The sequence below is a fragment of the Embiotoca jacksoni genome, unplaced genomic scaffold (assembly GCF_022577435.1).
Source record: "Embiotoca jacksoni isolate LCO1_2020_lvr unplaced genomic scaffold, fEmbJac1.0.p SCAF_4, whole genome shotgun sequence".
Lineage (NCBI taxonomy): Eukaryota > Metazoa > Chordata > Actinopteri > Embiotocidae > Embiotoca > Embiotoca jacksoni.
In genome coordinates this window covers 17,973,268-17,987,502 of record NW_027185392.1, presented here as the reverse complement: position 1 = coordinate 17,987,502, position 14,235 = coordinate 17,973,268, and the positions used below count along the sequence as shown (strand labels likewise).

Genomic DNA, 14,235 nt, shown 5'->3' with positions numbered 1-14,235 from the left:
AATATTGAATTGTGTGTGCGTGTGCGTGCAGGCATGTGTGTGTGTGTGTGTGTGTGTGTGTGTGTGTGTGTGTGTGTTGTCTAAGCCTTAGTTCTTGTTACTGCGAAAGGCATGTTATTGCATTCTTCGCTATTACTCAGTTAATGACAGACTAATCACAAACACACACAAACAACTACACATGTACACAAAAAAGAGCTCACCCAGTCTCCACTGATACACACAAACACAGACACACATCTGGTTTCCAGAATATCCACAGTCGTGCCAATGTGGTGCCAGGGAGGTTGTCAAGTGTTTTGTTTGTTTCTGTCCTACTTCCATGATGGAAGCCTGATAAAAGACACTGAGCTCCACTTACACTTCATTATTTCACTGTCAACCGGCATTTTGTAACAGATTTGTTAAGCTGAAAAAAACACAATATTACTGCAAAATGTGTGCATTGGTCCAAAGCGCAAAATATTTATCGCGTCACGGTAATGGCTCTACAATCGTGAGATGCCTCCATTTGAGACGGTTGTGGAAGGAGGAGGTCAAGGTGGTGGAGTGTGACGTAAGAAAGACAACTTACGTCATGTACAGAACTTAACTTACCCACGCAACACAGCTTGCGTAAGTAACTTTATTTGAACTCAAACCATGATCTTTTCCAAAACTTAACCATGTGATTTTTGGAGCTGAAACCTACAGCAACTTGTGCGTATATGTGAGACCCCAAAGGGCTTCGACAGTCACGTGACTGATGCTGGTCCTCAGAAAAGAAATAGGCAAAGAAAAACACCGGCTTCTAACATTTTTAGAGCTGTTATTGGGAAGCTAATATGTTGCGTGCTGTGGACGAACGTAACTGTTACACCGCCTGAGACAGTTGAGTTCAAAACTTGCGTTGTCTGTTCGACCGTCCGTCCATTCACCCATCGTCCAAATGTGTCCAACAGAGTTACTTTGCGAAAGTCTTCATAGAATTCATTGTTTCTGCTGCGAGTCACAAAGATGCTTCCTCACAAGTTCCACCCGGTGTAATATTTCATCTTGAGATTTGGAAACAGTGCGCCGGTGTCGGATCTTGAATATGAGATGAAGTGAGTGAACCGGTGTTAGTCAGCGAAAGGTTGGCTTGGAGGACTCTTCTCTGTGCAGTAAGACGGTGTTACAACCAGGACACTTTTTTATTGTGATGCCTCTCTGCCGCTGACGTTGATTTTAGAATACCGTTTCACACACCGGTTGTAATTCTTCGGGGATAAAAAGCAAGTGGGTAAATTAAACGTCTGTACTGCAGCCGACTCAATTTCTCGGTTGTTTGGAGAGTTGAAATCCGTGATTAGTTGGATTTAGGTCGCGTGAGTGACCCGGACGGTCGACGACATTCCGCTGTTCAGATCTTTTCTCTTCAAGATACGTCGTTCTGCTTTATGTCGAAGCTTACGTTTGACATACTCTGCTTGTGTGTGCATGTTGATGCCTTTCACACCAGAGTTCAGAGCCTCGGGACAACAGCAGCCACTGATGGAGACCAGAACGACCCCTTGTTTATATACACAACACAGATTTTGTTCAGCGTGTGTGTGTGGGTCAGTGTGTTTGTGTTCAGTACGTATAAATAATCTAGACCTTTTACCGACTCTTGCGTCGGCTGCGTTGGGAAACATTAGCTTGTGTTTGGGAGTGCGAATAGAGCAAGGGCAAAGTTTCCATGTCTCGTCTTGTCCGCTGCTGCATTCAGATGTCAGTGCTGCTGATCACTTCTTGGTATGTACGACTGAAACCCCCTTTTCCCCGACTCACTTCTTGTGAGTGAGGAGCAGCGTCACCAGAAGTCTCGCCGTGACTCCAGCATGTGCTCACTCCAAGATACGTCTACCATGTCGACAAAGTGTAGCTGTAAGAAAAGCACTTTAACACACCTGAATAAAAAAAGAAAAGGATTGTAAAAAAAACCCAAAAACTATTGTTCTACAATCCTATGGAGATATATTGTGTCCATATTGCATATGGTTTTATAGTGCATTTGTGGGAAATAACTTCTAAAATAGCTCTCTGATATCATTACGAATATAAACAAATAGGATAGGAGCCTTTAGATGAGAGTTAGATAAGTAGATTGATACCTATTTCATGACTGTACTGTAAATATAAAGCCACAGCTGATTAGCTTAGCTTAGCATAAACGCTGGAAGAAGAACAGCCAGCCTGCCTCTCTCACTGTTTTAAACCAAGAAAAAGTTTGGCACATAATAAAATGTTGGTTGCTGGACTGAGGGATGCACGTTTTAATCTACATGCTGCTGTGATTGGTTGGTTTCACCTGAGCTGTATACCCCACCTTAATCCTATAACTATAATCATAACTCTCCCACAACGTAACTACCAATCACAGGCAGAGTGTCCCTCCCGCTGATCCAATCCAGCACTGGCCTAATAATGAAACAAAAAAAGCAAAACACAACTTGTCCTTTTAACTTCTTTAATCTAAATACAGCCATCTTTAGTGAGCTTTAGAGATGCTGGTGTATTCTACTACTCTTAATCAGACAACAGACCATTACACATGACGTATTGGAGTTAAATTCTCAGCAAGAAAATGAATAAGTGCATTTTCCCAAACTTTGAACTCTTCCCTTAACAGCCAAACAGGATTGTATAGTGGCTAATTTGCTTATCACCAGTCAATTAAGGATATCTTAGAGGATATAGTATAATATAATTTATATTATATTTATTATATATAATTTAATAGAATCTTCTTGTGTTTGTATACTTTATTTTCACAATTTCAAGTCAGTTGGTAAGAATTTCCTTTGGGGAGCTGTGTGCAACCCATGCGGACAGATTTCGCTGTAGTGTGTGATGTCATCTGAGACTGTTACATCTTGCAGTGCAGTTGTTATCTTTGCTCTTTTATGGAGCTGAGATGAACAAATAGTAACTAGTCAGTATGCTGCAGGCCAACACAGTGCAGATTCAAACTGCACACAGAACTGGATAAAATTAGTAGTCTCAACATCGAGGATTGTAAATCACATTACAGTGAACAGGTGTTCACGTTTTTGTGAGTATTTTGAGTCATGCACGATCAACTCCGACAGCCGAGCACAAAACACAGAGAGCAAATAATCGAAATGCCAAACTTTCCACAGATGCTTCTCAGCCTGTAAAGGAACCAAAATCTCTGTGGAGTTTGAATAGTATTTGTTGTATCTGTAAACGATATGAGGCCAAGCATATGAAAGACAGCGTTACAAGCTGACAGAGTGCCATCAGGCAGGCTGGCAGACAGACCGACCTGCAGACAGATGGACAAACAGACGGACAAACCTGAAAAGAGAAACCGGGCAACAAATACATCTGGCAGTCAGACGCAGACATCATGCCAACCTCGTGTGCACACACATGCGTGTGTTCGCACGTATGTGTGGAAAGGTACGAGGCAGATGGAGGGTTTACGTAAGCCTCAGAAATACGTGTGAAAAGAAGCCACACCAGTAGAGGCATGCCCTCCTCTCCCCTACCATCTATTATTTCTCCTATTTTCCCTCTTTCCCCCTCGTCTCGCCTTACTCTCAATATGTTACAGATTTCTCTGCTGTCTCGCCCCCCAGTCTCGACTTTTATATCCTGTCTTTTTCTGCTTAGTCCACCCTTGCGGAGCTCCGTGACCACAGTGTCCACATCATTCAGAAGAATGTGTGTGTGCATATGTAATACATGGATGCATATCTTTTGAATTGCAGTTGTCGCTTACTTTTCGTGCGTCTGTTGTGTGACATTGGGCTGGATCAGTATCAGACCACATGTATTCTTGGTTGCCAAGTTAGTCCTGTGTGATGCAGACTTTTGCACGCGTGCCAAGATGAGTGTTATTGAATGACCACATCAAACTTCTGCAACAAGTATGTGTCTAAAAGAGAGACAAAGAGATCAAGAGCACATAGTTGGACTGTTAAAGTTGTGTACGTTTACAGAGGTTGTCGGTTTGTTTGTTTATTTGTACCATTGTTGCACTAAATCCTTGTTTTTATCAGAGCTTGCTTGCTGAACGTGGCTCAGCTGGAAAAAAGGTTGATGAGTGTCGGTTTTGGTTCAGAAAACGGAGCTAAAAGAGGCTAAAAAGCTCAGTAGACGAAGGTTTCGGTTGTTGTGAACAAAATTGATGAGTGCAGCTTTAAAAATAAAGTAAAAGGACACCTCAAACTTAATTTTGGTTGACAATTCTTGGAAATGTGTTTGTTTCTTTTCCATTTTGAGTTCAACTTTGAGGAAATAGACATTAGTCTTTGGTAAAAAAAAAAAAAAAAAAGCAGTTGTCAAATGCAGTCTTAAAGGTCCACTGTATAGGATTTAAAGCGACCTACTGTCAGAAATGGAATATGATATTAATAATTATGTTTTATTGGAGTATAATCTTCTTAAACCAAGAATTGTTGTGTTTTTGTCACTTTACAATGAGCCCTTAATTTCTAGGGAGAAGATAGCGCTGCAGTTCGAAGTACACAAGGGACAAACCAAACACCAACTTGTGCTTTTCACCATTTCACGGCTCCCATTGCTTCTTCTTTAGGGTGAGGCGAGACATGTTCAGTTGGTGGCAGTCTGCAACTTCACTATTTGATGCCACTAAATCCTACAATCAACCTGATATTGCTTTCCTTCGCCTCTAAACTGAAGACATGTATTTTTGCTGTTATATTTTATCCGCTGTAACTCATTTATTGTTTGATAAGCTGCGTCATGAAATGACAGAGGGTAACTTTTCCAGCAGTTGCAGGATGCATATTTCCATGTTTTTGCTGCTGCAGGGGAAGTTTGGCCATTTAAAACCACTCTACTAGCCAGTGTTCTGGTGAAACGTACAGCATCAAATTAACACTTTTAAGTCAAAAATAACAATAAGCAAACTGTTTGTCAACCTTGCATGAAGGTCTCTCTGAGCACATAGACATACCCTCTGAAATAACAACACCAGCCAGGTAAACGCTGTGATGACCTGCCTCAAACCAGCTCCATCCTCACTGTTCTTTTTTCGTTTTGCAGCCAATCCCATCGATGTGCTGAAGGTCCTGGAGCTGTCCGAGGACATGGAGGGCGTGTCGTTGGAGGCAGGACTGTGCACCAGCAGGAAGGGACGAGAGGAGACGGACCTCTCCTTTAAAATCAACAGGAAGATTCAACTGAGTGCGCCCACCAAGCAGCTCTTCCCTGGTAACTTTTATTATAACTGTGGTCTTGTTTGGCAGAAAAATCGTAGGTATGAATGCATTTTGTTGAATGTGTTTGTCCTGATGTGTACGTGTGCATTCTCTCCAGATTCCCCATTCCCCATCGATTTCTCAGTGATGACAACAGTTCGAGCTGTGAAAGGCTCGCAGGTCTTTCTCCTCTCCCTGTATGACACGCAGGTACGCATCAGATGTACTGCATCCGGATGTTGAAACCAACTTTCAAATTGCTGAATGTTTAATGACCAGCTCTGCTTTCTCTCACTCACCATGTTCCATCTTTTTACTGTGTCCACCATACATTGAAATAATTCACCCCACTAGCGTGACACAGACCTTGAGCAAAACAATGATTCATGACTGAACATGCAGTCTGTAGGAGGAGCTCCAACTGGGATCATCAACACGGCTTGTCCTTAAAATGGGAATTTGTTTTGCTGGTTTTGTTAAAGATTTGTCAAAAACTGGTTATGTTATAATCTCAATCCTTGTATTATTATGTAAATTTAACCCTGTTTTATGGCCTGTAATAGACCTTTTCCCATTATTAGTTTATCCTATCAACCCTCTCTCCCTCGCCTCTGTGTCTCTGCCCTTCTCAGGGCACCCAGCAGCTCGGTGTAGAGGTCGGCCGCTCTCCTGTCTTCCTGTATGAGGACCATGAGGGTCAGCCAACTCCAGATCTTTACCCCACCTTTAGAAAGATCAACCTGGCTGATGGCAAGTGGGTAACTACACATGCTGCTCACATACACTTTTGTGTCTGTTTAGGATTTCTTTATTTGTTGGTTTATTTAACAGGAACAATGGACATTAATAAACATTGCTGTAAATGAGCGAGCGTTCTCTCTGGACGGCAGATTAAAAGAAACAATAGAAGAATAGAATCACTTACTGAGATTATTTTTAAGCATACAGAGGAATCAGAAAAACACAAGAGAATACTAATGTTTTAAAAAAATTACCATTACACCTGTGATACATGCTACAAACCTTCCTGTACCTGACTGCTGCAGCGTTCTAAAAAAAGACATAACTTCTTAACCTGGGAGAGCTGTAAAAAAGTTATCTTCTTCTTCCTCTGTTCTTGTTAACAGGTGGCACAGAGTAGCCTACAGCGTGGAGGGCCAGTCAGTGACTCTCTACCTGGACTGTGAGAAGGTGGACACCCTGGACCTACTCAGAGGTCACAACCCCCACGTCAGCACCGACGGTGTGACCGTGTTCGGAACGCGGCTGCTGGACGAGGATGTGTTTGAGGTAGGATTAACCGTGTGTGTGTGTGTGTGTGTGTGTGTGTGTGTGTGTGTGTGTGTGCGTGTGTGCGTGTGCGTGTGTTTCAGGAGGTTAAGTAATACGACATGGAGTTAAAGGCAAATGCTTGTGAAGAGCAGTGAAAATCCCATTCTTAAATTGTGAACCATCATATTTTATTCATATGTAATTAAACCAGGAGCAATAAACCATTTATTTTGTTCAGTGGAAACTTGTTTGGCTTCAGAAAACCACTAAAAAAACCATGTAAGAAATACACATGATGAGGACAGACAATAAGTTCCTTGTGTGTGGTAAGGAAGTGTCTCTGCTTGTTCCTGCTTGTTTGATTTATCAGTCAAATGGTGACAAATGAATTAAAGCTTGTCTCCCCACAACACCCTCCAGTGGATGTGAGGAAGAAGTGCACCTTTAATGTGAAGACGTATTCTTTGAGCTCATCACTACGATAATCAACACTGTCTTGCTTAAACTCTCAAAATCCTGCAAACCTTTCACAATAAGAACTGAGAACATCTTGAACAATCTTTGTGGGTCATTTTGACCTTTGTTATGTCAGGTGGTCCATCTGTTTAACTGAACAACTCCCAGCCCGTGTTTGGCTTGGCCTTCCTGCCATGTGTGTTGCTCTGTGTGTGCATGACAAAAGAAGGAGTTTCTGTCTGTCTGTGGACTCAATATGCTGGCACCTCTTGAGACTGAGGCTCTGGAGACGATTAACTGCAGAGCAACCATAAAAACAGGCTGTTAAGTCACTTTGATCTGACTAAATGAATGCATGAAGTCAGATAAAAACACCGGAGACACATGGGTCTGGCCTGTCGTTCATTAAATGACATTGTAAAGTGATGACCAGTGATGATGTGTGCATTCCTGACGACTGGGCACAGATATTCAGAGTTTTGTTTGTGGGTGTTTTTGTGGCACAGGGAGACATCCAGCAACTCCTGATTGTTGACGACCCCAGAGCTGCAGAGACGTACTGTCAGGACTACATCCCCAACTGTGAGGCACCTTTACCCTACGACAGCATATTAACAGAGGCACAGGAGGTAAGTCTCCTTCGAACAGCCAATCAGAGAGAAAGCAGAGCAAGAGAGCAATAAAATCCCGACAATAACTCTCAGTCTGCTGTACCTGGCCTATTCCACACACACTGAGGCATCTCGGGTGTTGAACGCTGTAAATCCAGACTGTTGTTGGAAAATGAACAGAGCCCCCAAGGTTATAACTTTTATAGGTATTTATGGACGTTTTAGAAACCAGAAAAGACAAAAAAACTATAAATGGGTTAATTATGTTGGCCGTATATTTACACCAGGTATCATAAATTAATGGATCACTGTAGGCTGTGAAGAAGTTAGATCATTTTCTCCACGGTATTGGAGTTCTTTCTCAGGCACATACATGTTTCTTATCAACCAGCTGCAGTTTTAAAGCCTCACACAGAAGCCTATAGCTGCTTATTTTCCTGCTGTCAATATGATCTTTAAATTATAAAAACGACTTAAGTCCACTGAGCTCTCACCGTCTCCGTGTTTTCACAATAAAATATATTGTATATAATATATATAGATATATACTGTACTGTATATACTGTGCATTTTATATTTTATATTTTTTTACTGCTATTTACTGCTATTTTATTGCTTTTCTATTATTCTATTATTATCTTATTGCTTCTGTATGCTGCTGTAGCGAAAAAAATTTCCCCTTGGGGATTAATAAAGTAACTACCTAACCTAACCTAACCTAACCTAACCTAACCTAACCTAACCTAACCTAACCTAACCTAACCTAATCTAATACAATACCTTTATCCCGTAGTAAAGCACATCACATGGCTTTGTATTTCTGTATACTTTGCCAGATCCTGTTTGCCAATGGTAAACACTTCCTGGAAAAGTTTGAAATCCTCTTCCGCTGCTGCTGTTGGATTTATCATCTGTTTTACTGTTCAGAAACACAGATTTAACCCGTTTAATGCTCTTTTATTGTGTTCAGTTTGTATTGTGTTCAGTTTTTTTTAATTTTTTTACTGCAGCCCAAGAAGCCATCATGCTAAAATGTGCCAACCTGAAGAAACCAAAATAAAAGTGCTTTCTGTAAACTAGGCCAACTTGAGCTGTTACATAAGCAGACTATGCCACGTTTGTCTTCGATAGTCTTCATGTAACACAGCGCTTATTCAGACAGGCTGGTAGAGGAAGTGTTTCTGATTTCAGGAGATATCCTTTATGTCCGAAAGGTTATAAGTCATACTTTTTTTTTTTTTTTTTCATTTTGTAGGTTAATTAATCAATTTCAAACCCTCAATGGACATTTTGTCTTCTCTTTTGATTCTCTTTTGGTCTCCAGGTGGAGGGAGCACCTAAGAAACGTGTGGTCGAAGAGTTTGAGGAGTTTGACTACAGCGACCTCTACGACGACGTCTCTGTTTCAACGGTGACTGCTGGTTCTAATGTCACCGAGTACGAGGTGAGACCCAGCGGGAAGAACAGCAACATGAGCATTCGTGTTCCCTCTGTGTTCTGTTCCTCAATCGTTTGTCTTTGTGCATGTGCGTTGGACAGATCGTAGAGTACGAAGATTACGACAACACAACTTCCGACTACGTCAACGAGTATGAATACGAGGAGGAAGAGTACGATGAGCGCTACGGACCAGCCGAGAGAGAACGAGAGCTCTCTCTGAACACGCAGGTGCTTCCAAACTGTGACGCACCAACGTGATGCTGTCTAGAGAAGAGAAAACTTGATTCTGTGCCTGTCGGTCATCCACATTAATGCTGGTCATATCTGTTCTCCTCTCATCAGGATTTACCGGAGAAAGGAGAGAAAGGAGAGCCGGCCATTTTGGGATTGGTAAGAAAACACATACAAAATCTCACCCGGGCTGGTAAGACTTAAATATTGGTTTATAGTACCGATTGAAAGGTGTCCGTGAAAGTTTCACAAAATATGGGATGTTTTATATGTTGTTTTTTTATTTTGCCCTGTGAATGTGTACATTTGGAATTGTATTTTGTGTTGTTTTTTATGTCAACATCTACCAGTGGGCCTTCATAGTAGGTATATTGACGAGTTAATTCCAATACAGAACAAAGAACTTCTGTTTCTGCAATTAGGTGAAACAAAAATATGTGCATATACAAGTATCGGCATCAGGAATCGGCCAGAAGAGATGGGAAATATTGTGCATCCGTAGTGTGAAAAAGTGCTTTGGTTCACACACTGGCTTAATCTAATCTATAAATTATGTCTAAATTACATTAAGAGTTCAATTTGCTATATAGAAGAATTAGTGCTAAATGTGTCAGATTTCTTAAATAACCCAGTTGAAGTAATCCTTATATACATGTTGGAATATGTTGAAATATTAACATGGGGCAATACATGGTTATTGGGTTTTTCAAACTCTCATATGACTCAAACAGGCTGTCCTGCTCAGGCTTCAGGTGTAAGACTGTTAGCAGTACACAGAGTCAGGTATTGAACTGAATTGGTATGTCTAGTATGAATGGTTACATCATCATTAAAGAAAAGCAGAGAACATTTTTTTATGTGAATTTTTTTTTTTTTTTTTTCTCAGGGAACACAGATCACAGGACCACATGGGCCTCCTGGACCTGAGGTTAGTGAATGTTACTGCATGACATGTTTGTCTTTAGTACTTAGATAAAGAAATTGTTTTACATGTTGGAAATGAAACTGTTACTGCAAGAACCATGAAAATACAAGATTATAATTCATTTAAAAGTGTAAAATACAGGCACTTTAAATGAACTTGATTCCATCATTCTCAAGTGATTGACACACTGTTTTCTCTGTGTTTGCAGGGTGAGCCAGGGCCTCCTGGAGTCACAGGACTAGTTGGAACTCGAGGAGACTCTGGAGAGCTGGTGAGTGCTGCCCGCTATTTGCTGAGTGAGTGACACCAAACATCGGCATTTCTCCATAACCGTGCTTATCTCACTCCTCTCAGGGTCCTCCAGGGCGGCCCGGCCTTAATGGAGCTGATGGGATACCGGGTCCCCCAGGAAACATCATGCTCATACCGGTAAGACCAAGAACTCAGCTGTGTTCCCCTGAGGGCCCTGCAAGCTGCTGTGATGATGCTGTGGCAGTTATTAGGTCCTGTTAACCTTTAACTGAGCTCCGGGGCAAATGTTTGAAAGTCATTACTGAAAAATTAGCTGGCTGGAGATTGTCTCACAAATCAACTATTTCTTTGTGAAACCATACAGGGCCCTTGTTTCGACCAAAAATATTTTTCATACAATTTATGCGTCAGATCAGTCAGCTGTGTTTAGATGAACAAGCATTTATTTTACTTATCTTCTTAAATGTTTTCTTTATTTTGTCTCTATTTACACCTTCTTATGTAAAACCTGAGCAGCAGTGCAGTGTAATGGCCACTGGGTGGGGTACTGACTTTGACATGGTTTGATTTAAGAGCTTCTTGAGTGCTTGTGTGTGTGTGTGTGTGTGTGTGTGTGTGTGTGTGTGTGTGTGTGTGTGTGTGTGCGTGTGCGTGTGTGTGTGCAGTTCCAGTCAGGTGGTGATCCGAGGACAGGTGCTGTGGTTTCTGCACAGGAGGCGCAGGCTCAGGCCATCTTGCAGCAGACCAAGGTACATTAATAAATATTACTGCTGCATTTTAAAACACACTCACACACAGAGCTGATTTAGAAATGCAGTTTGTGTGTCACACTGTGAAGATGAATAAAACCTGGCGCGTGTCGTGTCTCCCTCCTTTTCCTCAATCTCATCTTCTTCCTCCTTCTCATCTAGCTGGCTATGAAGGGACCTCCGGGGCCCCTCGGCCTCAGGGGAAGACCCGGACCACTGGTGAGTGTTTTATACCTTCACTTACTTTAAAGTTGTAGGTATCTTTGTGCACACAGTATATGGGTCTTTATGCATGTTCCTGGGTATACCGTGTGTATATCTACTGTACATATGGTGCAGATCTTTTGTTCTTTTCCCTTTCATCCTTATGTGACTGTAAATAATGTAATGACATGAACGTGATAAGATTTTGTTCTAAATTTTTTTTGTTTTCAGGGTTCACCAGGTCCCTCGGGACTGAAGGGGGCCGGTGGTGATATGGGGCCACCAGTAAGTTAGCTAGTTATCATGGCAACCCGCACTGGAGAACCAGCTTCTGTCAACTCTTTTGCTTTACGCCATTTACTTTCAGCAACATTTCACGTGTCATTTTCTACTTTTTTCCTCTCCCCACTCTCATTTGTTCTCCCCAGGGCCCTCCAGGACTGTCAGGTATCTCCGGTCAGAACGGACGACCTGGAAAACGGGTGAGACCACTTACTGCAGTCTGTTCTTTTATAATCAGTGTTTATGTTCTCATTTCACACACTGACCATGAAGTCATCTTGTCACAGTAACTCAAATATCTACAGTATATCAGTGAGGAAGCTACAACCATGTCTATCTTTGTGTGTATGTGTGTGTCTGTGTGTGTTTATTAGGGTCGAGGGGGGACAGACGGGGGCCGTGGTGCAATAGGAGAGACAGGAGGAAAGGTGAACTGAAGTCACAGTCACATTTTTCACTGACTGATGGTTGTCTTCTTAAAATATGACCTCATATCTCCCTTTTTTATGTATTCATATTAGGGAGACAGGGGGTTTGATGGCTTGCCTGGTCTCCCTGGAAACAAAGGACATAAAGTAAGACATCTGGCAGATTTAGTGAGTCTGTTAAGAATATAATTCATAAGACCGATTGTTAACTTCCACTGTGTTCCCAGGGGGACAGAGGAAAGCCGGGCCCTGCAGGTCCTTCAGGAGAGCCAGGGGAGAAGGTGAGAGGTCATATCAGGTTTAAGTTCTCATGTTCATGCAGGTGTTTCTGTATGGAGGTATTCATGTTTTTTCATTTTTATTTAAAGGGCTCTGAGGGGCCAGGTGGGCCAAGAGGACAACCAGGTGATGCTGTGAGTGTTCACACACACACACACACACACACACACACACACACACACACACACACACACACACACACACACACACACACACACAAATACACATAAAAAAAAAACGTTTTAAAGGGAAACTCCATTGACTTTCCATGCAAAGATCAATTAACTCTCATTGTTAGCACTACTCACCTCATGAAATTTGCTGTACAGTGCCTTCTGTAACTCTCCAACGTCTGTCACTTCAAATTTTTAACAGTAAGCCAATGTTAAAATGGATCTGTGGAGTTTGATGATACACAGGTGTTCACCACTCATGTAAAAGTAATGAAAGATGCTAGTAAGTTGTATTGTGGGAAATGTAGGATGCAATGATTTTGAGTGCGACCCGTACCAGAGACTTTAAGTCAGGATTTTTCTGCCTCTGCTGCGCAGATTTTGATACATTTTTGTTTAAATCAGTGTGAAAGTTAAGATTTCATAGCTGCCATGTCTTTAAATATCACATATCTTATCATATCGCAGAAAAATGCATACCAACACATTAACTCATGTACTTTTAAGGATTAGGGTAAATATTGATCCTCAAAAAAATCACTAAACAAGTGAGGACTAGCCAAAATGTCCAAGGTTTACAAAAATATCCTCAATCTTCAGATGTCACTAAGGTTGAAGTGTTGGGGGACACTAACTTAATTAAATGTAACTGTGATTTGTTTTTCAGGGTTCCAGAGGTCTGAATGGCCCCAGAGGTCGCCCTGGTCCCGCAGGCCAGCCGGTGAGTGTGACCTTTACACCTTTTCATGCATACCACACTTACACACACACACACACACACACACACACACACACACACACACACACACACACACACACACACACACACATACACACAACATTCACAGTCACGTACATTGAACTCTACCCTTAAATAAAATAAGATTCTAGCAATCATCCTGCTGTGCCACCTCTATGTTTTCCTACGCAGTGAAAATAAGGCTGTTCTCCGCAGCAACACAAATCTAGCTGTGGTGTAACGATCACATAAATCCACATTATAATACCTAACCATAATGTTACAGTGGTTCTGTATTTGTTCACATGATGCTGTGTAATTCTTATCTCATCTGAGAAAGTGACTGTTTGCTTGCCAGATATCTAATCCAAACACCTGAAGCGGTTTCTTCTGATTTTATGTGCCGTGTGTTTGCACTTGTAGCAACAATAGTTAGAACTTGTCAGCATCTGATAACATACTTCCCGTTGTCTAAATCACATATTTATGTATGGTTCTAGTTCATTTAGCATTAAAACATTTATTTTTTTTTAAACCAGCTGATAAATAAAACAAGCCTCAAAAAAATGTCTGCACCCTCTTGATGTGTTGTCTCATCAGTCAGACAGGAAAATTAATAAAAAAGCAATATCCAGGAAATACACCCCATTCAAGTGAATTATTATATGCATAATAGCTCACAGTCTTCCTAGAAAAAAAAACTTACATCATCTTCCAGTCTCGTATTATTTTGAAATAAAAAGCCCCTTTGCTTGTTTTATAATAAAGGCCACATAAGTACCCTTAAGGATATAGAAAAAAAAGTCCCTTTCATTAAACCTGCTGTGCTGAACTTTTGTCTCACCCTCCTGACATTAAGAAGAATTACAAAAACGCTCTCGATTCGCACTCACATCCTTGACTCCGCCCTACTCTGATCCGTCACTACTGCTGCAATCTAAACTGTGGATAAATTAAATAAAAGGTGTCACGAGTCCCGCAAAATGACTTGTTTCACTATTA

At 41.4% G+C, this 14,235-nt stretch overlaps 1 protein-coding gene across 1 annotated transcript in view; it reads left to right on the top strand.

Moving 5' to 3' along the window:
- The window catches only part of LOC138209540 (collagen alpha-1(XI) chain-like), a 36,462-nt gene that overhangs the window by 5,618 nt on the left and 16,609 nt on the right, over positions 1 to 14,235 (top strand). Inside the window, exons 2-21 of the mRNA XM_069168195.1 lie at positions 5,038 to 5,205; positions 5,311 to 5,402; positions 5,825 to 5,946; positions 6,320 to 6,482; positions 7,427 to 7,549; positions 8,856 to 8,975; positions 9,071 to 9,199; positions 9,314 to 9,361; positions 10,089 to 10,130; positions 10,336 to 10,398; positions 10,482 to 10,556; positions 11,045 to 11,128; positions 11,291 to 11,347; positions 11,564 to 11,617; positions 11,761 to 11,814; positions 11,989 to 12,042; positions 12,136 to 12,189; positions 12,270 to 12,323; positions 12,411 to 12,455; positions 13,162 to 13,215. Coding sequence (XP_069024296.1) covers positions 5,038 to 5,205; positions 5,311 to 5,402; positions 5,825 to 5,946; positions 6,320 to 6,482; positions 7,427 to 7,549; positions 8,856 to 8,975; positions 9,071 to 9,199; positions 9,314 to 9,361; positions 10,089 to 10,130; positions 10,336 to 10,398; positions 10,482 to 10,556; positions 11,045 to 11,128; positions 11,291 to 11,347; positions 11,564 to 11,617; positions 11,761 to 11,814; positions 11,989 to 12,042; positions 12,136 to 12,189; positions 12,270 to 12,323; positions 12,411 to 12,455; positions 13,162 to 13,215 — 1,655 coding nt within the window. The remainder of the gene's footprint in view (positions 1 to 5,037; positions 5,206 to 5,310; positions 5,403 to 5,824; positions 5,947 to 6,319; positions 6,483 to 7,426; positions 7,550 to 8,855; positions 8,976 to 9,070; positions 9,200 to 9,313; positions 9,362 to 10,088; positions 10,131 to 10,335; positions 10,399 to 10,481; positions 10,557 to 11,044; positions 11,129 to 11,290; positions 11,348 to 11,563; positions 11,618 to 11,760; positions 11,815 to 11,988; positions 12,043 to 12,135; positions 12,190 to 12,269; positions 12,324 to 12,410; positions 12,456 to 13,161; positions 13,216 to 14,235) is intronic.